The following is a 27,712-nucleotide window of genomic DNA, read 5'->3' as shown; positions in this document are numbered from 1 at the left end:
ATTATACATTATCCCCCCCATAGCCAGTAACCTGTGTTTATTATACATTATCCCCCCCATAGCCAGTAAACCTGTGTTTATTATACATTATCCCCCATAGTCATTTATCGTTGGACCCAGGGCCGGTGCGTCCATAAGGCTTAGGGCGCACGGGCTCAGGGGGCGCAATATTTCAGTGGCCGGCAGGAGGGAAGCTCTCCCTCCTGCCGGCCACCATCTGGACCCCGGCACGGCAGTGCTGTGATGTGAAAAGGCGCGGCGAGGGAGCTCTAATCTCACCGCTCTGCTCCCTCGCGCGCTGTCTGCTGATGCCGCGGGAGCCAGAATATGACGTCATATTCCGGCTCCCGCGGTATCAGCAGACAGCCCGCGAGGGAGCAGAGCGGTGAGATTAGAGCTCCCTCGCCGGGCCTGATCACAGCACTGCCGCACGCCGCCCAGCAGCCCCACTGGACCACAGGGAATGATCCATCATCCACACCAGCTCTCCAGGTAGGGAGGCTGGGTGGAAATTTTTTATGTATTAAAATATTTAGTGAATGTATGTCATGTGTCTGTGTGTGTGTCTGTGAGTGACAGTGTGTGTGTCTGTGAGTGATTGTATGAGTGTATGTGTATGAGTGTCTGTCAGTGTATGATGAGTGTGTGTCTGTTAAATCAGTGAGAGTATGTTTGTCATTGAGTCTGTGTGTGTCTGTCAATGAGTGTCAATCAGTGTGAGTCTGTCAGTGTCAATGAATGAGTGTTTGTCAGATCCAGGGCCGCCATCAGGGGGTGACAACCATAACGGTTGTCACGGGCCCGGCGGCTCTGGGAGGCCCGGGCCCCACGTGCAGCAGCGGAACTGCTGCCAGTGCAGTTGCACCGGCGCCCGCACGCTGATGGGGCCCATCGGATGGCCCATGCACTTAGGGCCACCCAATGGGCCCCATATCTTCAGGGGCCTGGTCAGCGCTGCAGCCGTGGTATAGCATGACCGGGCCCCTTTAAAAAAAAAAAAAAATGCCGCCGCAGCGCAAGTGATGCTGGGAGGAAGTGGTCACTTCTTCCCAGCTCACTCCGCGCGGGAGGAACACCCGCCCAAAAATGAAGAGGGAGAGCAAGCCGACTGCCAGTCCCATCAGCCCCAGCCAGCCACCCTCCTGCAAAGACAAGGTAATAAACAGGAGGGTGGCTGGAAAATGAGCTGTGTGTGTGTGTGTGTGTGTGTGTATGTATGTCTGCCTGTGTTTATTTATGTCTGTCTGTCTGTATGTATGTCTGTGTGTCTGTGTGTCTGTCTGTCTGTCTGTCTATCTGTCTGTATGAATGTATGTATGCCAGTATGCATGTATGTATGTCATTATGCGTGTATGAATGTCAGTGTATCTATGTCTGTATGTCATTATGAATGTGTCTGTGTCTGTATGTCCTTATGCATGTGTGTCTGTATGTATGTTAGTATGTGTCTGTCACTATGTACGCCTGTGTGTCTGTATATGTGTGTATGTCTCAGTATGTGTGTGTCAGTATGGATGCCTATATGCGTATCAGTATGTGTGTCTGTTAGTATGTATCTGTGTCCTTTTGTATCAGTGAATGTGTTTGTATCTGTGTGTGTATTCCTGTGGGCGGGGTGGCGTAAAAATGCATCTTCGCCTATGTACCTAAAAATCCAAGCACCGGCCCTGGTTGGACCTAGGCAGCATGATGCCTTAGGCCGGCCCAGAGAGTGAGTGAGTGAGTGAATAAAATAATATATATGTTCAGAAACATATTAGTAATTAGTTATGTACCGAACTGTTCGCTGAATAGTTCCCGGCGAACATAGCGTGTTCGCGTTCGCTACCGCGGGCGAACACATGTGCGGTTCGATCCGCCCCCTATTCGTCATCATTGAGCAAACTTTGACCCTGTGCCTCACGGTCAGCAGACACATTCCAGCAAATTAGCAGCATACCCTCCCTTCCAGACCCTCCCACCTCCCTCCCAGCATCCATTTTAGATTCATTCTGAAGCTGCATTCTTAGTGAGAGGAGGGACAGTGTAGCTGCTGCTCATTAGGTAGGGAAATTGATAGCTAGGCTAGGGTATTCAGTGTCCATTACAGTCCTGAAGGACTAATCTGATCTCTGCTGTAAGAACAGCACCCCAAAAAGCCCTTTTTAGGGCTAGAACATCAGTCTGCTTTTCTTTTTCTGTGTAATGTAATTGCAGTTGCCTGCCTGCCAGCTTCTGTGTCAGGCTCAGTGGATACTGTGCCCATTTGCCCAGTGCCACCATTCAAATCTGGTGTCACAATAGCTTAAAGGACCACTCTAGGCACCCAGACCACTTCAGCTTAATGAAGTGGTCTGGGTGCCAGGTCCAGCTAGGGTTAACTAATTGTTTTATAAACATAGCAGTTTCAGAGAAACTGCTATGTTTATCAATTAGTTAAGCCTTCCCCTTTTTCCTCTAGTGGCTGTCTCACTGACAGCCGCTAGAGGCGCTTGCGTGATTCTCACTGTGAAAATCACAGTGAGAGCACGCAAGCGTCCATAGGAAAGCATTATGAATGCTTTCCTATGTGACCGGCTGAATGCGCGCGCAGCTCTTGCCGCGCGTGCGCATTCAGCCGACGGGGAGGAGAAGAGGCGGATCGGAGGAGGAGAGCAGGAGGAGAGCTCTCCGCCCAGCGCTGGAAAAAGGTAAGATTTAACCCCTTTCCCCTTTCCAGAGCCGGGCTGGAGGGGGTCCCTGAGGGTGGGGGCACCCTCAGGGCACTCTAGTGCCAGGAAAACGAGTATGCTTTCCTGGCACTAGAGTGGTCCTTTAAGCTTGACATTTAAAAAGAAAAAAATTGTTTTCACTGTAATAGATTGAAGAGCAGTTAGTTGCCTGCTAGCTTCTGTGTCAGGCTCAGTGGATACTGTGCCCATTTGCCCAGTGCCACCACTCATATCTGGTGTCACAATAGCTTAAGGTTGACTGGGTGTCAGGCCTTCAGCGTGTACTCTGCCAACCTCTGCCAGTGTACTTTGCCACTCATATCTGGTGTCACAATAGCGTGCATTTAAAACCAAAAAACGTTTTTCACTGTTATAGTTTGAATAGCAGTTAGTTGTCTGCAAGCGTCAGAAACTCACCCCCTTGCCCGGCGTCTGACAGCTGGCTTGTCTGAACTCTTAGCCCGCCAGCTTTTACCATACAAGCTGGTGGAGTCTAAGGCGTTAAAAAAAATTTGTAGCTATTGGGACACCGCAGTGGAAGGTACCCGGCCGAAATTTCTTTGCACAAAAGGCAATCCCCAACCTGTACTCGATTGTGCAAAAGGAAGTAATGGCATGTCTGGCACACAGTGTTGGGGCAAGGGTCCATCTGACCACTGATACCTGGTCTGCAAAGCATGGTCAGGGCAGGTATGTCACCTACACTGCGCATTGGGTAAACCTGCTGGAATGCGTGGCTCTGCAGAGGAGTTGGTGCAACCGCCACGACTTGCAGGCAGGCTTGCTGCCACCTCCTCTACTCCTCCTACTCCATCCTCTTCCATAACCTCCTCGGCTGAGTCCTTTTCTGCTGCTGCGTCTTGCTCCACATCAACGGCACCCCCCAGCTCCCCAGGTACTATTCCACATCCCGGATACGGCAGTGTCACGCCGTCTTGGGGTTGACTTGCCTGAAACAGAGAGTCACACCGGACCAGCACTCCTGTCCGCCCTGAATGCACAGGTGGATCAGTGGCTGACTCCGAACCAACTGGAGATCGGCAAAGTGGTTTGTGACAACGGAAGAAATTTGTTGGCGGCATTGAATTTGGGCAAGTTGACACATGTGCCGTGCATGGCACATGTGTGTAATCTGATTGTACAACGCTTTGTGCATAAGTACCCAGGCTTACAGGACGTCCTGAAGCAGGCCAGGAAGGTGTGTGGCCATTTCAGGCGTTCCTACACGGCCATGGCGCACTTTTTAGATATCCAGCGGCGAAACAACATGCCAGTGAGGCGCTTGATTTGCGACAGCCCGACACGTTGGAATTCAACACTCCGAATGTTCGACCGCCTGCTCCAACAAGAAAAAGCCGTTAACGACTATTTGTATGACCGGGGTGCTAGGACAGCCTCTGCAGAGCTGGGAATTTTTTGGCCACGTTACTGGACGCTCATGCTCAATGCCTGTAGGCTCATGCGTCCTTTTGAGGAGGTGACAAACCTAGTCAGTCGCACCGAAGGCACCATCAGCGACATCATACCATTTGTTTTCTTCCTGGAGCGTGCCCTGCGAAGAGAGCTGGATCAGGCCGAAGATGAGCGTGAAGAGGAAGAGTTGTGGTCACCATCACCACCAGAAACAGCCTTATCAGCATCGCTTGCTGGACCTGCGGCAACGCTGGAAGAGGATTGTGAGGAAGAGGAGTCAGAGGAGGAATGTGGCTTTGAGGAGGAGGAAGACCAACCACAACAGGCATCCCAGGGTGCTCGTTGTCACCTATTTGGTACCCATGGTGTTGTACGTGGGAGGGGGGAAGAATATACCTTCAGTGAGATCACTGAGGACGAGGAACGGAACATGAGTAGCTCGGCATCCAACCTTGTGCAAATGGGGTCATGCTGTCGTGCCTTTTGAGGGACCCTCGTATAAAAAGGCTGAAGGAGAACGACCTGTACTGGGTGTCCACGCTACTAGACCCCTGGTTTAAGCAGAAAGTTCCTGAAATGTTACCGAATTACTGCAAGTCGGAAAGGATGCAGCATTTGCAAAATAAATTAAAAAGTATGCTTTACACAGCGTATAAGGGTGATGTCACAGCACAATGGGAATCTAACAGGGGAAGAGGTGAAAGTAATCCTCCTCCTCCCACGACCACGCCGGCAAGGACAGGAGGCTTTACAGACGTGGTGTTGATGGAGGACATGCAGAGCTTTTTAAGTCCTACGCATCGCCACAGCGCTTCGGGGTCCACCCTCAGAGATCGACTTGACCGACAGGTAGCAGACTACCTCGCCTTAATTGCAGATATCGACACTCTGAGGAGCAATGAACCCCTTGACTACTGGGTGTGCAGGCTTGACCTGTGGCCTGAGCTATCCCAATATGCGATAGAACTTCTGGCCTGCCCCGCTTCAAGTGTCCTGTCAGTGCAGAAGGAGGTATTGTCACTGAGAAGAGAAGTCGCCTAGGTCAAAAAAGTCTAGATTACCTCACCATTATTAAGATGAATGAGGAATGGATCTCGAAGAGACTGACAGTGGGCGATACATTCGACTAAAGGCCTGATGAGGGGGGCGTAACAGGGATTAAACTGATAAGAATAGTACTACTTAACACACCACTCCTATCTGGTGGCACATTAGATTGCACGCGCATTGCCCCGAATTTGAAGTAGGAGGACCGACCAAGCATCTTTTTCCATCTCCCGGTTCCTAAAATCGATGCCATATACACGTCCCCTGATAGGGGACGTAACAGGGATTAAACTGATAGGAATAGTTCTACTTAACACACCTTATAATAACGCAGAGAGAGGAGTCTGAAGAAGAGGAGTCAGAGGAGGAAGGTGGCTTTGAGGAGGTGGAAGACCAAACACAGCAGGCGTCCCAGGGGGCTTGTTGTCTCCTTTCGGGGACCCTTGGTGTTGTACGTGGCTGGGTGGAGGAAGAGACCTTCAATGACATCAGTGAGGACAAGGAACGGGACCTGGCTAGCTTGGTATCCAACCTTGTGCAAATGGACTGTTTGCGGTTGTTTGCGGTGCGTTAAACGGGGAGTTTGGTCTGTCACTGTGAAGCGGGCGTAACTTTTACACTACCTGATGGATACAACATCATACCTGATGTTTTAAAGCACGTTATTCCAAATAATTTTAAAATTCGCCTGCCTATTGAAGTCTATGGCGGTTCGCCCAGTTCGCCCGTTCGCGAACATTTGCGTAAATTCGTGTTCGCCGTTCGCGAACGGAAAATTTAATGTAATTATTTGAGTAATTATTTCAGATGACTTAAAGATAGGCAGACAATGTAATATAGCATCAGGAAATGCTAGCAGAATACTTGGTTGTATAGGGAGAGGTATTAGCAGTAGGAAGAGGGAAGTGCTCATGGCATTGTACTGAACACTGGTGAGACCTCACTTGGAGTATTGCACGCAAGACTGTTCCTTTAGAAGGATATTGATATCTTGGAAAGAGTTCAGAGAAGGGCTACTAAACTGATTCATGGATTGCAGGATAAAAATTTCCAGGAACGTTTAAATGATCTTAACATGTATAGCTTGGAGGGAAGACGAGACAGGGGGTATATGATAGAAACATTTAAATACATAAAGGGACTCAACACAGTAAAGGAGGAGACTATATTTAAAAGAAGAAAAACTACCACAACAAGAGGACAGTCTTAAATTAGAGGGACAAAGGTTTAAAAATAGTATCAGGAAGTATTACTTTACTGAGAGGGTAGTGGGTGCATGGAATAGCCTTCCAGCTAAAGTGGTAGAGGTTAACAAAGTGAAGGAGTTTAAGCATGTGTGGGATAGGCATAAGGCTATCCTAGCTATAAGATAAGGCCAGGGACTAATGAAAATATTTAGAAAATTGGGCAGACCAGATGGGTCGAATGGTTCTTATCTGCCATCGCATTCTATGTTTCTACTAGAATAAGGCCCGCACCAAACCCTTTGCAGACAGCTGATCTATCCAAGAGGAATGTAGGGAGACAGAAACATCATTGATTGATAGAAAGTATGTTGGAACTTGCATATCTTGCCCAACTAGTGAGGTTGATTGTGAGAGAGGAATATTGTTGAGAGGAACCTAAAAACATAATAGGCCGCTAATGGGACTATATGTAGGTGACATGAAAGTGCTAACTGAGATAAGGCTATAACATACCTGTATTGTGGATTAATAAGTCAACAACAGGATGATGGTAGAACCTAAATAATTAGGAAACTTATAATTATGAGCCTGAACCTAGGCCCATCAATATTGATTGCTAAGAGATACCTGGTAGAGTTGCATCGATATAGGAGTTCCCACTGTGCATCCTTCACTTGGAGGACCTGAACCGTGTATGAGAAGGTTGGGTAGCGAAATATGTGATTTCTAGTAAGTGTCTGTGACAGAAGATGTGTATTTTCCAAAACTAGGGCCAAATAACGATGGACTGAGGAGGCCTGAATCTGGTTAATGCATTATTTTATTTATGTATTTATTATTGCAATTTATATAGCACCAACAGATTCTGTAGCGCTTTACAATATTATGAGAGGGGATTTAACTATAAATAGGACAATTACAAATAAACTTACAGGAACAATAGGTTGAAGAGGACCCTGCTCGATCGAGCTTACATTCTATAGGAGGTGGGGTGTAAAACACGTTAGGACAGGATAATAATTAGGAAACTTATAATTATGAGCCTGAACCTAGGCCCATCAATATTGATGGTAAGAGATACCTGGTAGAGTTGCATCGATATAGGAGTTCCCACTGTGACGGGTACTAGGTTCTCGGGAATGAAGAGAGAGGGTTGTGAATAAACTGCGTGGGCCTAACGGGCCAAGGAGAATAGATCATCAAATTAGGATAGGGTTGTATTTGGCCCTTGAAAAGCTGGAAAAGACATATGTAATTGCCCAAATGAGGGGCTGAAATTAATGTGTGGTGGATTGCCCAAATAGGGCCATTTGTAACATAAGGAGTGAAGGCCTAGTGGGGGCTTTGTGTAGAGGTATTGCTGTGAAAAGCAAAGAGAGAGCCCAGTGTAAGTCCTGACCTGCAGGATGGAGAAATAGGGCTATGTGAGAGATACGGATGTATGGGAAGAACAAATAAAGGATAATCATACCAAAATGTAGGAGCTGTGAAATGGCCTGTGGAGATGCCCTGATGTTTGGGACTGTCTATTTGTAATGGTTGGGAGAATTGTTGGTAACATCGTAAGTATTGGTGGGTCATCTATAAAGCCAAGGCCAAAAGATGAGAATATAATCAACACAAAACATTATTTATGTTACCTGACATATGTGATTTGACACTTATAACATTAATATGGTGCGAGAGCGAAGTGGATCATTGTATAAAGTAAGGGTAAAAAAAATATATAGTATGATAAATTAAGGTTGAATTAAGATTCTTTGGCCAAGTGAGGGCCATATAGGTTGGCTGGTTGGTGTATACCTGGCGAGACCGAGTGGTTTAAAACGAATGCAGTGAGAATGGGCGGTAAGTATAACCCTCGTGAGCCAGGAAGGCATCTATGTAAAGCCCGAAAGAGGGGCAGAATTGGTTGTAATGGGTTGTCTACAGAAGGCCATATGAAGTGAATGTTGTGAAGGTATGATACGTGAAACCAGACCTGATTAACATAGTACATGCTAATATATTTGCAACATGTGAGTAGATTTAGGATGTGACCTATGTACATGATAATGATCCCACCTATTTTCAAATTTCCTGATGCAAAGGGCAATGTATAAGTTGCAGATATCAAGAACAATTCAATCCTAGTAAAGTTTGTATTGTTTATTCCCAGGTATTCATCAAGATACAGCTTTCTCGTGTGAAGCTCACAATGAAAAGGGCGTTTCCTCATCTAGGACTGCCATAGTAAAAATCAAAGGTTAGTAATCTATGTAATTGGTGTTTTCAAATAGAAGGCCTGGTGCAACAAAACACAGCATTGACTGCTGTGTTTTGGGTGCAGAGGTGAACGCAATACATGGAAAAAGAATAATGAAACCTCCTGCCAGATTGATACGATTGCTTAGTTGCCAGCATGATGGTATCTGCATGGAGACGCCTTAGCCAGTGCTATGGTGGAGAGCAGAAGGACTGCATGTTGGAGGTCCTGTCTGCTCTCACTGTCAATAAATTCTTTGGCATAGAGTTATAGCAAAACTGCGAGCACAATATATAGATGAAATGTTATGTTCTTTAAAAAAAAAAAAAAAGCATGAGTAGTTTGCGGAGTGACATGGTTTCTTGTAAGTAGTATGTATTGTGCATTGCATGTCTTCGATGGTTACAGAAAATTGTTCCTGCGCTGGATCAAGGGATCATTTTACTCTGTGAACTCATACATTTGTGTTCACTGCTCCATGCTTTATATATCTGTCTCTCTCTCCAGTAGACATGTGCAATTCGTTTTGATCCGAATTTACATTCGGTCAAATTTCGGCAATTCGGATGCTTCCGAATGTTCAAATTGCCGAAGTGCCGAACTGAAGTCCCGAATTATTTAAGTGCCAAATTTCGGAAGTGCCAAACCGAACTGAATTGCCGAAGTGCTTCAGATTTCTGAAAAGTAACAAAACAGGAGAGGGAGGGGAAATTAAGGTGAATGATGACAGGGATCTAACCATAACCCTACTCCTAGCCCTAACCGTAACCTAACCCTAGCCCTTATCCCAACCTTCCTCTAACCCTAACCCTACCCCCAATCCTACCACTAACCCTACCTCTAACCTTTACCCCAACCCTCCTTTTTACCTTAACCCTACCCATAACCCTACCTTTAACCCTAGTAGTCAGCTGACACTCTCAGCCAATCAGTGACTCCCCATTCACTAAACTGTCTTGGAAAGAAATGTAACAGGGGAGAAGTGGAGATCACCGCTGGAGGCAAATTGGTATAACTCCCTGATGTAAGAGTGCCTCCAGAGGCCCCCTGGCACCATAATAACTATATTTAGATTAAGTTGTTTTGGTGCCTGAAGTGTCTATTTAACTAACCCTTTAAACTCTTACCTGATTCCAGCGCTGATGTTGCTCGGTGCTGGTTCAGACTTTGTCTGGCATCAGCCGATGGGGGAAATATAATGCACGATGAGTCGCGCGCAGGCTTTTTTGCATTCCCCTCTAGGAAAGCTTTGAATCAATGCTTTCCTATGGGGTTTTTCAACACGCTTATTGTCCGCGTGCAAAGTGTGAGGAGGTCCAGTGTCATGTCACAGAGTTAAACTCTGTGAAACTGCAGTAAGAGCATTTAGAGCAGGGGTTCTCAACCTTGTCCTCAAGGACCCCCTACCAGTCCAGGGATTAGGGATTACCTGGGTGTGTCTAAAGTGTTTAGAAAAAGAAAAAAAAACACCTTGGAGTCTAAGGTGTTTTTTTCCCCTTTTTCTAAACACCTTAGACACACCCAGGTAATCCCCAAATCCTGGACTGGCAGGGGGTCCTGAGGACTGGGTTGAGAACCCCTGCTTTAGAGGGAGCTACTATAGGCAGTATTAATCCTGCAATTCTTTAAAACTGCAATGTTTAACATTGCATGGGTAAGAGAACAGGGACTCTACGCCCAGACCACTTCAACAAGATTAAGTGGTTTGGATTCCTATAGTGTCTCTTTAATCTATCTACGTCAGCTATCATTAGAGTGCAGAAACAAAGCAAGTTCTATTGATCTATATTGAGGACATGTTAGATCAGAAATTGCTGGTTCTAGTGTAGGTGTCAGCTATTTACATCTTTCTGAAAGTTAAACTAAAACTCCCATGACTCTGAATGGCTTTCTCAGTGATGGCGTGGCAATTGATTATCTAGAAACTACTGGTTGCCATCAGATCTGAAAAGACTGCATTGGTATTAACATTCTTAAAACACTTCTTTTTTTTTTAATTCTTTATTTTATTTGTGCTTGGAATAACAGTAAGCGTGCAGAGCCACAACAGCTGCTGCAAGCATAGTCGTAGCATTGTACATTGCGGCATTTCAAAACAGCACGTTTTTTATGATATGGAATTAACAAGATCTGAGGTATCATCGATTAGTAGTGATTAATAAACATGCTATAATACGAAGTAAGCAAGCTAGGTAATCTTGGTAGCTAAAAGTAAGTGGCAAACACGCCAACATGCTAGTCTAGGTATGTATACAATAAAGGTTGCTGATCTTAAGATTATGCATCTGAGAAAGCGTTTCTATATATACAGAGGCCTAACTGGGTAGTCGGTAGTGCTTCAGCAGAGACAGTAGAGTTACAGAGTAAATATGCTTGGTCAGTTATGTCTGTAAGTCTGTAATGTCGATCACAGTGAGACTAGTCAATATTAAAATGTTGGTCAGTATGCGAAACTTAACAGTATAGTGTGCAAGCTATATTGGCTGACAGGATCCATTACTAAACAGATAGGCATGTTTTCGTCTACATATTGGTGTGGGGTATGTCGTGTGTTTACTGCCTGAGTGGTATTCAAGAGCGGCAGCCTGTGAGACACCTATTAAACTCTGGCTAAGCAAGTAGTGTGGGTTTGTGATGGTCTGTGTAAATCTGAGTGCCACTAGGCAAGGTGAGCTGCTTGAGCAACTTAACAACAACTTAACAAGGAAAAAGATAAGGGATCACACGGGGTTTGTGTGCTGGCGCCTGAGAGTAAATAATAATAAAATAAAGCTGTAGGCATAACACGAGTAATACATTTCAAGCTGTTAATATTTGGATCTGTCAGGCTGTTAAGGCATCTAATATCTACCCCTGCCGGAATGTGCTTTATAGTAGGCTATTACGATATTAGTCTAGGATTGCAAAGTGGCTAACTAAGCATGGAAACATAAGAATAAAAATCAAACAATCAAACAAGAAAGGTTACTAGTGCACCAAGCATTAGAGTATCACGAGGGAGGGAGCACTTAGTCCTGAATAAGTTTCATGGTCATTAATGGTTAGTGCGGCCAGCGGCCGTTCCTCTCAGTGAAGCAGTCCAGTTTCAGCCGACCCCCGCGGCAGGTATGTGCTTCGTCCCTTCTTGAGCCCGGCATGTTGCGTGCTTCAGGCACCATGCCTGCTTGGCAAGGCGGCAGGCTCCGTTTTCCCTGACCTGTTGCTTGGTCGCTGGTGTGCGTCTGTAAACGCCGGTATTCCAGGACTGTTTAGCCCCCAGGTGCTGTCGCTTGATGAGAGAGCTAGCAGGTCTCTGCTGGGGCAGTAGTGGGCGCGCGGGTCTCCTCCTCCGCCTGTGTTGGAGCGTGGTCTCCCGTTGCTTCTGGAATCGGAGCGTAGCCCTGTGCTTTGGTAGCTTGTGAGGTGTAACCCTCATCCCTCTCAGTGTTTGGGAGGGGGTCAGGCCCTTATTAGCACACGGCTCTGGATCGCACTTTAGGAGAGAGGCAGGATGCTGTCGAGGCCTATGTCTCTGGGGTGGACTGGGCCGGTTTGGTGAGCATCTTGGAGGGTGAGGAGAGTCGAGTTGCGGGTTTGCAGTTTGCGGTCTGCTCTCAAGCTTCCTCCAGAAGTCCGCAAGCAGCTTGTCGAGTCGGACTTCGAGTGGCTCCAGTAGGTCTCGTGTGGTGGGGGCCTGCATAGTATCAGCCATCTTGGGGTCTCTCTTGTTCTCGTCAGTGCCCTGCCAGGTAAGCAGGATTGTGTCTCGCTTATTTAAAGCAGATCGCCATTTTGGAGGTTCCGAGCCCAACGTCGTTTGTATGCTTCGCTCGCAGAATCGGGGGTTGTGGGGTGGAGGGCACTCCGTCTGGTGGGGACCGGGATATCCCCCACCGGTCCATAGGGGGGGGAGGGAGCTGTACATACTCTTGTGCAGTTTCATGCGGCTGGCGGGAAAGCGGCCGCCATTCCCCGCCGCCCGTTGCGGTAGGCCTCGCTCTGCAGTTGCGGTTCCCGGTAGACCTGGGTGTCAATTTTGGTATTGTCAGGCTCGGGATGCGCACCCCAGTGTAGTGGTCCAGATTACCAAATGCTTGAGGCATATCAGCTTGGATTAAACCGGGATTGTGCACTTGACGGCAGGAGCTCGGGCAGAGGACAACCTGTCCGCTTGCTGGTTAGGCTCCGCCCCCTCTTAAAACACTTCTAAAGAAATAATGGCATGAACCTTTTAGCAGTATTCTGCCTGCTTGTTATGCGAGTCAGTTCTTTAGCTCTCTAGTTTTAGGACAAGACAAAAGAAACCTAGGTCATGAGAACTGAGATGTGTAACCAGAAGCAAATGTTTATGTGTCCTGGGCCCCAGTCTTACAAAGCAACCTGCTTATTGTGCCTCTTTTATATAGCAGTGTTTGTGTGTCTTATGTTGCAAGAATGTCAACATACTGAAATGGCGGAGGTGAAAGCAATATCAAATTTTGCATTGCTAGTCTTTTTATTATGTTATCCATTGTTACTGGTATTTTACCAAACTTCCAGTTTACACAAATTAAATCCAAATTGCAAAACAGTTTTTCCGGATAAAATCGAATGCACATGTCTATAAATCAACACCATATTACAACACTGATATTGTGTACTGTGTCAAGCATGTGAATATTCAAGAAAATACGGATTGTACAAATCAGATTACTTTTTTTTTTTCATGCATCTGAGAGTTTTTATCTTTTCATGTGTTATTAATCTGCTGTGAATAACTTGAATTATAAAAATAACATTCTCTCATGGATACGTTTATTGATATGTTTACTTACATATCTAATTATTTTTTGTATTTTTTATTTTCAGGGTTGCCTTATATGCCATACAACTTTACTATACAACAGGTAACCAGTAATTCAGCCACAGTCTCGTGGAATCCAGGGTTTGACAATTATTCCCCGGTTTATTCTTGTACAGTACAGGTACGGCAACATTGTGACTTAATATGACTTGTACGAAAGAATGGGGCAGCCTGGTATTTCAAACAAAATCTAGCACAAGTTACTATTTTCATTTGTATGTTGTTGTATATCCCATGTGAATGATAGGCTCAGTAGGTATATCAGGCATAGCCCTCCCATTCTAACGCCGGCCACATCTTTGTGTGAGCCGACGATTTGTTTTTTCGATCTCCATGACGAAGGCCGCAGCTTCGTGTGGGCCGCCGGCTTTGCTGTTTCTCCATGACGACGGCTGCGGCTATGCGCGAGCCGTCATCGTGTTAGGTCACGCCCCCCTCGTCAGACGTCGGCCGCAACTGTATGCGAGCAGACGTCCAGCTTCTATTCACTTGTTCAGACGTCAGTGGCTGCGCAGTGTGCGCCGACGTCTGCTTACTACAAGTCCCAGTGTACCATTCGGTCGTTATGCCGGTCACATGACCGCAATACTAAATTAATTTTTAACCATAATATTCTTCGTTAATTACGTTTTTAAGTATAATAAGGTTTTTAAAGCCTATTATATTGTATCCTTATTATGATAATTCTATTTTTTTATGTGTAACTTTGACTGTTCACTACTTGAATTCTGATTGGATGTCTCTAATTTTGGCGCCAATTTTAAAGATTTGAATTGTTATTTAAACCTTCTTCTGCCAGGTATCCGGTTCTTACCCCATATTGATAAAGCCGTATTGGCGAAACGCATTTGTGGATATTTTATTGTGTATTTTAATATATTAAAGATTATTTGGTCACTTTTTATTGGTGCCATTTATCTTTCTTTTTAATACACTGTATATTGTTTTTTACCTGGCATTTTTATTATCCTGGACTCCAAGCAATCCGAGGTGGGGATAATACCACCAGCACTATCTTCAAGGAGCAGTTGGTCTGCTCCCCTCTTAGCGTGGAACCCATCACTGAAGGAGGAAATTTTCCCTATATCCCATAAGCGGGGATTGTACCGCTGTACGCCTTCTACACTAGAGCGAGTTATAGCTCTTGTAAATGTGAGTTTTATACTAGCTTTCAATATTTTATTTATTTTATAACTAGACTTATTGCACTATTTTGTTCTCTATTTGTTTTATCTCTTACATACGAGTGAATTTACACGAAGGAGAACAGCGAGGACATTTGTTCCTGACCAAGCACCTACAGACTCTGCGTCTCCCATAAGAGCATTCTTAGATAAGACTCTTTTTTTATTTGGACTATTTATATATTGATTTCCTTTGGTGCAGCCCTTTTTCTGTATTCTTTTTTCTTTCATTATTTTCTTAAGGGTGTTTGAGGGATTCCCTTATAGAGTTGCTGCCCATTTGTTATTCAGCGCTTACTCTCTCTTTTTGTCTTATATATATGTGTGTGTGTGGATGCGATAAATATGTAAGGTCTGTGCATGTAATACACTCACAGGTTTTTTCATATTAATGATGCTGTCTTTAATACAAGTATTATCTAACCAAACAGGCAATACATCTTTCAGTCCACCAAGTTCAGTCTTTCTCACATCTGTTTTTGCTGTTTAACCAAAAGAAGACCGTTTGATTTTTTTTCCTACTTTGTTGCAAAAATAGAATTGTTTCATTCTTGAGCCCAGGATGGCAGTCAAATATCTCCTTGGATCAAACCACACACATTCAAAATGGCATTCCTGAATATTATGTTTGTGGTGAAAGCCACTTCGCCACTGGGTTTAGGAGGGGACTATTTACCAGCCTTTACCCTGTGACTATGGCCCCTTTAATTTATTATGGTTAAAAAACCCTATTTGTACTTATTATGACTTTGGAATTATTTTCGGCCTGAAAACCTTGCGGTTCCTGGTCGGTCCTCCGTCCTCGATTCTATGGAACTGTTTTGGGCATGGGACCATGCCTACGACTGGGCAAAACTATGACTTCCATAAAATTTCTGAACCCCTGATCTGATCTGCGTGATTTTTGGATATGTTGTTCACCCAAATCAGGGCTGTCAGGGGATATGTTGTGTTTTGTGGTACTTATGAGACTTTATAAAAAAAATGTGTGTTTTCTGCCTGGAGATAGTTGGGTTACATACAGTACTTCATTCAATTATCTCACAGGCAGAAGGGGGGGATTATATGTGTGTTATGGGAGTGTGGTACAGTTAATTACTGTTCTTATTGTTTTATTCCATTTATGTCCCTGAGCCCAACAAGGTCCACATGGGTGTCACCCTTGTTGGGAAACCTCCATTAAATTGAGTTCTTGCTTAACCCTCAACACGCAGCTTGGTCTCGTGATTGGTGAGGAACTGCTATATTCACACTGGGGATTGATATACTCCCCTGGGTTCTAATCACAAGCTCTTCTAAGAGCAGTTGCTGCTATGCTCTCTGGAGTAGGAGAGGTCTTTCCCACACGGTCCTGGATATTAGAGATTGGTTCAGGGTGGGAGGAAGACGGCAAGATCCCAGCTAAGCTATTGTGGTTGTGGAGTCTGCAGTGCTTGTGGTGTCCGGTGTGGTCCTCTGCATCAGCTAGGAAGCATCTGTTGGTGGGGTGGCCCAGTCTGGGTGCTAGGTGATCCATTACAATGTTTTTGCAAATATTTAACCAGTTGCTATTTAAACATCGGTACAGACTTTTATAAAACCACCTCTTCAAGCAGGGAATTCCACATCTTGATTGTTCTTACTGTAAAAAACCCTTTCCTTTGCCCGATTTCTTTTCTTCCATTCTAAATGCATGACCTTGTGTTTTATGTATAGTCCTGTTTATGAATAGATTTTCAGACAATGGTTTATATTGACCCTAAATATATTCGTAATGTTATGTTCCCTCTGAGGCACAGTTTTTATAAACTAAATATATTTCATTGGTCTTATCAGTGATTTAAAAGAGGCTAAATTATATTCTTATTCCAAGAATGAATGCCCCTATTTATAAATGACAGTACCTTACTGGCTTTAGCAACTGCTGATTGACATTACATAATTGTTGCCTAGTTTGTTGTCTTTAACCCCTTAAGGACACATGACATGTGTGACATGTCATGATTCCCTTTTATTCCAGAAGTTTGGTCCTTAAGGGGTTAACAATTCCCAAATGTCATCTGCTATTTGAGTGCCTGGTGCCACAATCAATCTAAATCCCTCTGCAGCAAAGTAATATATAGAGTTTTGTGTGATCTGCAAACACTGAAACGTGACTTTCAATGCCAATTACTATCGTTTATAAATATGTGAAATAGAAGCAGTCCCACAACAGAACCCTAAGGGAAACCCACTGTCATGGTCTTGAGCAGGTCAGGTAAGAGACTTATGACAGGGTTAACGTTTAAACTAGCTGCCCAGTCCCTCCTCAATCTCCCATCAGCCCTTGCTATTGTCTGACCCCACCGTTCCTTATACTATAGTACTATAAACAAAATATGAATACCGCACTCAAAAAATTATTGCTAATCCTGTATTTAATTTCATAATATATATTGTAATAATTTTAAATAAATTCATAAAGGTAGTGGTATTTCATCATGACACTCATTTCATCCTATATACTTAAGCTATTTACATATATATATACACACACAGAATCCTCCCTCGTCCAAAGTAAAGTTCATAGTCTATATATCTATATACAATTGGTGGTGATCCAAAGCACAGAGAAAGTAGGAAAACACTTTGAAAAAATTGTGAAAAAATTTAAAAAATGAAAAATGGAAAACATCCAACCAAGAAAAAATGGAAAAAAGAGAAAAAATAAAAGAAAATGGGAAAAAAAAAAAAAAAAAATGAAAAATAATACTGTCCTGATTAATTGCAGTCCAGTATATAGTGCACCATATATATCACTGTCTATGGGTGGATCTCACCAATGTTGAAGTTTCCTTTTTGGTGTACAATGTAGGAGGATCCTGAAGTCTGTTGACGATAGTGTAGTGGGAGGGGATGAAAATAGTTCCTGTTGTTTGAAGAAACGATCACCTTGTTTTGAGTGTGGTATTCATATTTTGTTTATGATTGAGATTAGGAGGTTGTTGTGGGGTTAAACCTCGAATACCGGCACCTTGCATCATTGAGTGCCAGCACATATTGTTTTTTTGTATATTACTATAGTACTATATGCACCCTATTGTATGTAAATTAGGCTGTTGAAGGCTTAAAATGTGTGCTATGTCTATTAAAGGTAGTTGCTGTTTTAACCTTCACCAAGTTTCATCTGGTGTTTGGGGAAAAGGATATAATCTGCTGATGAAAAGGGTATCCAGGGCTCTAAACACAGTAGCCTGGTCAAGGGTGGAAAAGGCCCTCCGAGATCCCAGTCAAACCTCGTGACTGGGTCTGATGTGCTCAAGGGTCCCTGATAAATATGAGGAAGCAGACTTGGTGGAGGTACTCAGTCGGAGGACTGGAGCTCCATTACATTGGTTGGCAGTGGTGGGATGGCTTCCTAGCAAGTAGGGAAATTTCCCTGGACACCGGCGCATCTTCTGGGATCCCACGGTGCTTTCTGGAATTCACGGAGATGGATAGAACTAGCACCCGTGCAATATTTTCTATACTAATAAATAATAAAAATGTAAATAGTCATTCATTTTTGCAAATGTCTGAGAAGCTAGCGGTGGCCGCAGCGTCCATCCATATTGTGGGTGAATTTGATGAAATTTCGGGAAGGACCATACTCCTCCGGTTCCAGGAAATTATGAACCTGTGCCACATTAGCAGATCCACTGTGGCCTAGTCATCTAGCATGTTCCGGCTGTCATCATTAGGAAGATCGGGAAACAGGGATAGTAACAAAGATATAAATGCTCGCCCTTGAGCAATAATCCTCATAGCAAAATTTAAGGACCACAAGAAAGATTGTAATTCCTTCCGACAGCATGACCTTGTTCGTATATATCAATCAATGCATGAGAGTACGAGATTTATTTTATCTTCGGGCAGACTGGCCTGCGTGGTAATAGAATCAAGCTCGGTAATAACAGTATCCGGACCTTCTGTTTTCTCGGGTGACACTGGTACACCCAATAACTGAAAAAGAACAATGGCTTCTTTAAGGCTTCATGGGGGGAAAGTGTTCTCCTCAATCATAAGGAAATCGTCCAAATAGTGTATGACTGTGGGACATATATTAAAATTAAGAAGCAACCAGCACAGAGTCTCCGCGAAAATATCAAAGTTTTGGGCTACTTTTAGAACCAATAGTAAGCCAAGAGAAGGAGGAATATAGGCCCTTCCATTTAATACCGTGCAAATGCCAGAGTGAAGGGTGTATCGGTAATAGTTTAAAAGCATTGACAATATCTGTATTACTAAGCCAAGTGCCTACCCCAGCTTTTATGATAGCCGAGATGGCATTGTCAATTGTGGAATATTGCAGCGAAAATTCCTTGGATGGAAGCATGGAATTCAAACTAGGAATTTCCATCAAACAAGGGCCGGAGAGGTCGATAATCAACCTCTATTTCATGGAGTTCTTTCCGGTGACAATACCAATAGGGGTCATCTTCCAGGAAGTGAAAGGGGGAGCTTGAAAAGAAAACCCTCAGCGACCTCCTGTTGTACGAGAGTATCAACCGCCTCCGGTTGTGTCAGGGCCGATTGCAGGTTTTTATACTTGAAGATACCTGACAGCATATGTATAATGCCTGTATGAAAAGCCTCAGAAAAACAAGAGTAAGAACTCAACCAAGTGTCCGGATGGGTGAGAAGACAACATAGCTGACCAGGTAGTCACATTAACATAGGTTAAGTATGATTTGGGATATAATTTATTGGGGCACATAGTTTTTGCATGTGCACGGAAACACTTGGAACAAACGTGCAAAAGCCTGCAAGCGCTAAAACTTGCATTAAAGCATTAAAGTTATTACAGACCTAGGACTTCCCCAGAAAGAGAATGGGCGTCCCAATTTATCCGTGATGACCTTGTCAGGTTATGTAGAAGAGGAGGGAACAACAAGGCTGAAGGAAACCTTGGCCGTATTGGAACAAAGATTTGAAGAATGAGTCGTGGAGGAGCAAACTGCACAAGCTGGAGTTCTTAGACCCGCAAAGTGTCTGCAGAAGAGTTCCATGTCCAGTTTACTCCAATTCACCTTAGCAGAGAGGAACTTGTGGTAATCGTAAAAAGACACTGTATTTGTGTCCCAAGTGAACACCAGCGTGTGCAGGTAAAAGGTCCAACTCTTGTCTCCTAGCAGGGTAGACTGAGCACAAATCATCCCTATATAACCCAAATGCCCGGACAAACTCCGGGATGGAGAGTTTCCTGGGGTCTCGGGCCTTGATCACAACCGACAAGTCACCATAAGCGTAAGTCTTATTATCTACGATATCCTGAGAGGCAATGAAGAGCGAAACCAGGTTTACGTCCTTGCCTTCCAAGGTATCTTCCTAATATTAGCCGGGACCATATGGGCCGAGTCGACATCCAGCAGAGTATCTATGCTGGACATCAAATTACCCAGTCGAGCCACAGGAGGTTACGCCTGAACAGGAGCGGGAAGACTGGCTGGCGACTCAGCCAGAGTGTCAGTTTCCAATTTCTCAAACCTCTGATTGACCTGCCCCATAGATGTCATGAGTAAAGACAACATGGAGTGAACATCAGAGGGGTAAGCACCACTCCGGCCCTCTCTTGCATCAGCTTTATCCGTGGAGGCATGCAGTAACTTGAAGAGTTCAGCTTTCCTAGCTGTTGCTGGGAACGGAATTTGACGTCTCATAAGTTCCACAGTGAAGCGAGGAATAGACCAGAATCTGATGGAGGTAGGTGTAGATGTGTAAGAAATTATGACCCTCTTACAAGGTTATTCGTTTAGGGAATGTGTGACAAATAAGACACAAACACAAGTGTATAATAAAATGTATTGTTAATATTGATTTAGGATACAGTTACAGATTTTAGGATATACACAATACACATTATAACCACATCCAGTGCAAAACCAAAATATACATAGTAAAAGGGCAAGGGCAAGATCTTCCCCTTGCACCTTCATCTTTGGTAGTCTGTGACAGTCTCTCTCAGTTCACCATGGCACCACTGCGTGCTGTACTCCCCAAAAGAGACAGAGAGAGGAGAGAAACCCAACCTCCTTGGCTGTTGTTCTTTTAAAGACTGATTCTTGCTGTAAATAATTACAAGTCCCATAATTCCTTTTCCCTCCCAAAAGTGATTTATCCCACCTTCTTTTTATAGAGAGTTCCATCTTTACAGAAGTCCTTTTCTTTGATCTTTTCCCTCCAGTTACACTACAACACTAAAGTGACCTGTTAGGGTTGGTTTCTGGGGAGATTGCACAGGGTGGCTTGGGAAAACACAAACTTCATGGTTACACCTAGATGTTAATTTCTCTGGTCTTCTGATCTCCTGATAACATGACCATTGAAACCTTTATAGTAAAGATTTGTACCCCTTGATGACAACCTCCTTTAAAATGTAAATGATATTCCATTGTGAAACCAGATAGCTTATTACACAACTTACCTTCACAAAGCATATGTCAATATATTAAAATAGAAAACATAATTTTTAAAGGCACCCCATTTCTTACTGATGAAACTCTTTTGCTTGAACGAGTACCAGACCTACCCGGAGTACCGGGCAGGAATAAGTCTTTGCCACCAACTGGTATTTGAGACATGCTAAATAAAAAATAAGTGACAGTTAGTGTATATAGGACCAGTGCCGGCTGGCTTACTAGCTAGTGCAAAAATTGGCAAAACAATTAAACTAGATCAGTGACAGATGAGGCCCTGCTAGATGCCAAGTGGCAAGAGAGACGCTATGTTTTGGCACGAGGCGATAACGTGGCCACGAACGTAGTGGTGGGGTATTGGACTCTTGATGACTTTTAAACATAAGATAGAATGGGAGTGACAGATGAGGCCCTCTCTATGCCACACTGCGAGACGACTAACTATGATTTGGCCCGAGGGGCGGGGTACCTCCGAGTATGACGATGGGTGTTGGCCTCACTGGACCACTAACCTAAGATGAAGAGGCCAGGGGAATTACGACTATTGGACACCTAGGACCCTTACAGACAGCCACAGCTAACTAAGAGGGGAGGGCAGCAAGTGAGAAAGGACGTACCTGAGGAACGTGTAACAAAATTGGGGGTGAAAAAGGGAGGATCGTAAGGCAGACCATATCTGGAGTGCGGAGTAAGCACGTCAGAGTCCAGGTGGTCAGGCCGTATGGAGTGTGCCTGGAAATTGGTCATATAAATTGTGTTGGCGTATAGCCACGGGGTTCATGTGGGCCAGATCATAGACCCAGTAACAAAACACATAACGTACCTTTCTGAAAATAGTGTAGTACAAGAACTATGGCGGGCAAACGTGGCCCAGCTATGCAGTGTATGAAAACAGGTCAGACTTAGCGATGCGGCTGAAGAAGCTTGCTATTAACTGGACCTAGAACCGGAACATAAATGAAAAAGCGGACCTGCGTACATATGTCGTGAGGGAAAGCACACAAAAATAAAACCAGCACGGAAAACAAGTCACAGAAAGAACACCAGAACAAACACAAAGAAAAAAAATACAAATTTACATCTTTCTTCTATTTTTTTTTTCATTAACGAACGATAACCAAAATAACCATTAGGGGTCAGCCAAATGCCAGGAACAAACCCACAAGGGTGCGGAGAATAGACCCAAACCATGATGACAGCGTGGGGCTGCGACCGTGGCACGATGGCAGGATAAGTATCCTATGATTCAGAAGAGATGTCTGGTTTAAATAGCCGAGGCTTGGAGCGCCAGGGACGACATGAGAGCCAGATCAGAGCCCAGAACGACCGTAAACTAGCGGAACAGAGGAGGGACAGTAGGACCAGGTAAAAGAGTAAATATTGCTAAGGCATGAATGACACAGAGGAAGGTGAGTAGTGGGTTTAAATAGGGAACTGTATCCCTCCCACAACTGTAGGCCAAGCCTTCACATATATAAAATGTGTTTATATATATATATGGAAAGGTGGAGCCTGTAGTTGTAGGAGGGGTTTGTCCGGCCTATAAATTCACAGGCCTCCCCTTCCTCTGGGCCGAGACTTCCTGGTCCAGTACAGAACAATCTACTTCTGGTTCAAAGGTCAGCAACACAAACTGCATGAACTCCAAACAAACAAGCAAGCTGGTCTTGGCCTAGTGTGGCCCACGCAAGTATTCATTTTGCCTCACTCTAGTAAAAAAGCAGCCACCTCCTTCGAAGCTCATGGGACACTGCCACATCCTGTTGCTGTTCACGTGTTTGTTTGCTTTGGTCTGTGTAGGGCCACACTATCACTGACATTCCACACGTATTCAGCCCACATTTGGCCTTTCACTAACTAGGGTGGCATTAGCATTTCAATCCGTATTCCTTCCTCACTCGGATATGGCGAATTTCACTACTAACGAAAATACGTCTTATTTCAATCACAGCTATTCCTCAATTCGGTTCATGCATTCTGATTACTGTATTCGAATATATATTTTATAATATGCAATTCAGTTAGTCACCCTATGTTTTTTTGTATAATAAATGCTATGCCATATTCCGTTTTCATATTTGCAACTTTTGTTACTTGTTTTCACCAGGCCTCAGTACTTATTTTTCATGGTTGCCCTCTTGGTATTCAGGCACTCATTGGGCCTACAATGTTTAATAATTATGTGGCTAAGTGTTGCTACTGACTGTGTAAATTCATGTCAGGCCCAAACGTGGGCCTATACATGTGTTCAGAATTTATGGTACATTTCACTGTCTGTCAATACTTACATTGTTTTAAGCCCTTTCTGGTCTAAGCACGGGATTAGTCAATCATACTTTAAAATTATGTCTGTCACAATTAGGTTTGTTATATGGTTATACGGTCATATACGTGGCCCTCACCTAAATATGTTATTGTCGCACTTCAAGACATGCCACAAACCAGGTCCGCCACCTGGGGACACTCCACTGCCCAAACCCTCACCCCCAAAAAAACTAAACAAAAAAAACACTGTTTACTAGATATACCCCAAGTGAAAACACACATTTATTATTATTATTATTATTTTAATGGGATTATATTTACAAGTGTTTTTCTTAACAAGCCCTACAGGACCTCTAACACATGATACTGTCATTCGATTCGACCGTCACTAACCTGACATTAATGCAAGTTACTCTGTTATTCTAGCATTTGCGGTTGCTTTCAACCCTATTATGCCATTGCAATTATGTATGCATAAGTGTTAATCATCCTCCTAATCATTCCACAAGTATTCCTTATAAACGTATGTATTATACAGTAAAAAAAATAAAATAAAACCAGGGGGAGTGGCCTGACCTCGGAGGAAGATGGACGCTTGATTCCACAGCCCCCTCTCCCCATGCACTGAATCCGCTACCATCTGCTTCCCTCACCAATTCTAACACCTGAAACTGACACCCCACACCCTTCTGACACACCGCTCCTACTCCGAGGATGGGGGTCAGCAAAAAAAAAGAAAGATACAACCCCATCAGTAGCCTACATGTTCCGCACACCGAGTGACCAACGGAGGACTATGAACTCACAACTCGCCGAAGTATCGGGCTCTGATTCCGAGAATCCCGACACGGTGCCTGACCCAGCGGTTCCCCTCACGACAGGGATACTCCGCAACATGCTGAGACACGCCACCACCGACATCAAGGCCCACGTGGCCGCGGAACTCGCCAAACAAATGGCAGGCCTCAAAACGGACCTGGATTACCTAGCCTCCCGAACTGACCAGGCAGAAATCCGGCTTATGGCCCTCAACAACACCTCCACAGCCCAAGCCCAAGACATCTCCTACCTACATGGGCGCATATCGGTCATAGAAGAAGGCCTGGAAGACCTTTTTTTTTTTAAATGTCTTATTTTTATTTAGATTTTGTGTTGATAACATCGGACATTATAAATATGACCATGAAGCATCAAACTGGGATACAGAAAGAGAAAACAGGGGGGAGTGGGAAACATGCATAACATTTAACACAGCCCATATACAATAATAATAACAACATCTTACTGTATTGTTGTCCTTTTCTCCGTTTTCCCTTTCTTCTTAAATATAATGGAATCCCCGGAAAGAAAAAGAAGAAAAAAAAAGGGTCTATTTGACATTATTTAACATTAATGCATATTGATCTCTTATCTCCAACCACTGATGCCATCTTCGTTTATATAAGACTTCTCTACCCTTTACTCGGCTTACCATTTTTTCATAAAAGCTAAAAGAATCAAATCTACACAAGACCTCTGCTATTGTTGGTGTTTGTATATGTTTCCATTTGTAGGCTATTGAAATCTTTGTTGCTGTTAAGCAATGGATAATCAGAAATTTTTCTTCCCGGAGCTGTGTGGGGGATATATGAAGTAAAAAGCACTCTGGTCTAAATGGGATATTAACCTTCAGTGCTACCCTAAAAAAAATGTCAATCTCCTCCCATAGTTTAATAATACTAGGGCACGACCAGAAAATATGTAGTAAACATCACCAACTAAAGTTGCTCGTCCCCGGGAAAATATGTGCTAATTTAGCTGGCACCCAGTACCATTGCATAATAATTTTGCAATAAGCTTCCCAGTGATTAAAACTACTGGAAACCCTTATCCTTAGTTAAACCCTTAGTTAAACCCTTATCCTTAGTTATCCTTAGTGCCTGAAACCAACTTGCTATCGGAAATGGTTCCTTCCAATCCCTTTCCCAATTTAGAGCATCTTCCTGTTTCTTAGGTTCCCCTTGTGTTAAAAGAGTATTGTAACAAAAGGACAGAGCTTTAGTATTAGGCATTCTCCCTGTGCATTTTAGAGCAAACTGTGTTAATCGCTTGATTTTTTTTATTTTATTTGTTTGTAAAATGTTCCTAATTCGTAGGTAGGTGAATATTTCCCTAGGTGGTAGAGAGTATTCTTTAACCAAATCAGGAACTGATTTAATGCCTGAATCATTATATAATGACCGTATATGGCATACCCCTAGCTGTATCCAGTAATCCAGCTGCAAGTCTGAAGTAAAAGCACAGTCTGCAAGGGTGCTACAAATAACAAGTCTTGTCCTAATGAGAGTTTAGAAATGGACTCTCTCCATATATGCAAAATATTTTTTGTAGGTGGGAGCAAGTCTGTTGACTTATTACATACTTTAATCCCCGACCATAGAGTGGAAGTTAGTGAACCTTGTGGGAACTGAGAGCTTTCTAGTGATAGCCATAGCGGAAAAGAAGCCCTTTCCAGAGTCGAGAGACCTTGGGCAAGTATAGTAGCCTTATAATAAGTTTTAACATTTGGGACACCTAAACCACCTTTAACAAATGGAAGCCAAAGTTGATCTTGCGCAATTCTTGGTGGTTTCTTTTTCCATATATGTGCATTAATCAATAACTGGAACTTCCGAAGTATAGTGTTTTGGATAGTAATTGGCAATGTGCAAAAAAGATAAAGAATGTGTGGCAAAATCATCATTTTTATTGTTTGTATACGGCCTAACCAAGATATTTCTTTGTTCTCCCATGTTTTAAGTTAATGGTCCAGTTTATGTATTAGTGGTAGGTGATTTTCTTTCATTATCAACTTATATGTTGTGGGGAGTTTGATACCTAAATAAGAGATGGATGTTTTACGCCAGTCAAATGGGTATATCACTTTTTAATCGTCGTGTGATGTCTGTTTGGAAGTCTTAAAACCAATGCCTGTGATTTTTTAGAGTTATTTTTTTTTGTATATTTTTTTATTTTTTTGTAAATATATTTTTATTATTATTTTCAGTTGTTCAGTTTATCCAGTAACATTAAGTGAACTTCAGTTTGGACTCGCAGGTCCTCTCAGAGTAAAACCAAAGCATTCGTTTTAAAGGAATGGCATTCAGCCAAGCCAGCAATGGTGACGCGGAGGTCACTGTGTAACAAGTGTTATATTCACGTGTCGGACTCGCAGGTCCCGTTGCAGTGAGGTAGTCGGGTATTACCCCATAGTAAGTGTGCCAGGGAGGGCCCGCAGGTCTCTTTGTGCCCAGCATTTGGGCCCTTAGCTTGGTTTGTTGAACGTGTACGTGGGTAACATAGGTTCTGTTGTCCCCTCGTGAGAAAGTGAGCGTCTACGAGATGGCCTTAGGTTGTCACTGGCGTATGCCTTGTTCTTGTCTGCTTGTGTGTAGTGTTTGGGGGGGGGTGTCTGGTGGGGTGTGGGGGGGTGCGTCCGTGTCTAGGTCACGTCTGTCTAGTTTGTCTCTTAGTTTGTCGGTCTATGCGTTCTCGTCTCTACTTCCTCTACGTGTCGTAATGGAGTCTGGTTGTGATTTCTGCCTTGGTAGTAGTCAGTATCCAGTGGGTCCATATTTCCATATACCTGTTTGGGGAATTGGATGTGGTCATAATGAGTTCCTCTATGGCTCTGAGTTCCTCCATTTGGGAGAACCAGGTTGTCAACAGGGGTGTTGTTTTTTGCTTCCAGAATTGAGGGATCACCTGTTTGGCAACGTTTAAGATTCTAATGGTTAGTGAGTGTTTGTATCGGGTACTAGGCGACTTTGTATGGTGGAGGAGCATGTGTTCAGGGAGGAAGGGGGGTGGTGTGAAGGTTTTGAGAAAGCCGTGTATACCCCGCCAGAAGGGCTGTATGGCTTTGCAGTCCCACCAGAGGTGGAGTACTGTGCCGGCCTCCCTATTACACCTCCAGCAGAGGTCCATGTGTTGCGGGTCTATAGCATGGAGTATGATCGGGGTGCGGTACCAGTTCGTTAACAATTTTTTTTTTTTTTTTTTTATTTAAGTTTTTATTTTGCAATTGAAATATAAAGCATTAAATTGTGTCACAGAATGCATTTTCATCCATTGAGTACAATACAGTAGAAAACACAGTGCTTGAGTTTCAAAGTATAAATTTTCAGAGAATGAATGCATTACAGTGGGGGACACAGTAAATGAGTTTTAAAACAGAGTAAGTGAGTAGGCTTATTAATAAACTGTCATGGCAAGGTAGTTACTCAGTTAATAAACACGTTGGTCAGATAGAAACCATAATCTAAAACAATATTCAAAATTCAACTATATAGAATTAACAGGAAATATCCTAACGAAGAAGAGCGGCGCAGTTGTTGCAGTGTTGCCAGTTATGGCAGGGATTAAATGAGTAAATCAATGAAATCGTTTGGACAAAAACATTGGGTAAATTCAAGCATTACATTAAAT

At 43.6% G+C, this 27,712-nt stretch overlaps 1 protein-coding gene across 1 annotated transcript in view; it reads left to right on the top strand.

Moving 5' to 3' along the window:
- The window catches only part of TYRO3 (TYRO3 protein tyrosine kinase), a 926,976-nt gene that overhangs the window by 246,142 nt on the left and 653,122 nt on the right, over window positions 1-27,712 (top strand). The window contains exons 5-6 of the mRNA XM_063440254.1: window positions 8,496-8,582; window positions 13,410-13,525. Coding sequence (XP_063296324.1) covers window positions 8,496-8,582; window positions 13,410-13,525 — 203 coding nt within the window. The remainder of the gene's footprint in view (window positions 1-8,495; window positions 8,583-13,409; window positions 13,526-27,712) is intronic.

Source organism: Pelobates fuscus, chromosome 13 (assembly GCF_036172605.1).
Source record: "Pelobates fuscus isolate aPelFus1 chromosome 13, aPelFus1.pri, whole genome shotgun sequence".
NCBI classification, from domain to species: Eukaryota; Metazoa; Chordata; class Amphibia; order Anura; family Pelobatidae; genus Pelobates; species Pelobates fuscus.
This window is presented reverse-complemented; position numbering and strand designations above follow the sequence as displayed.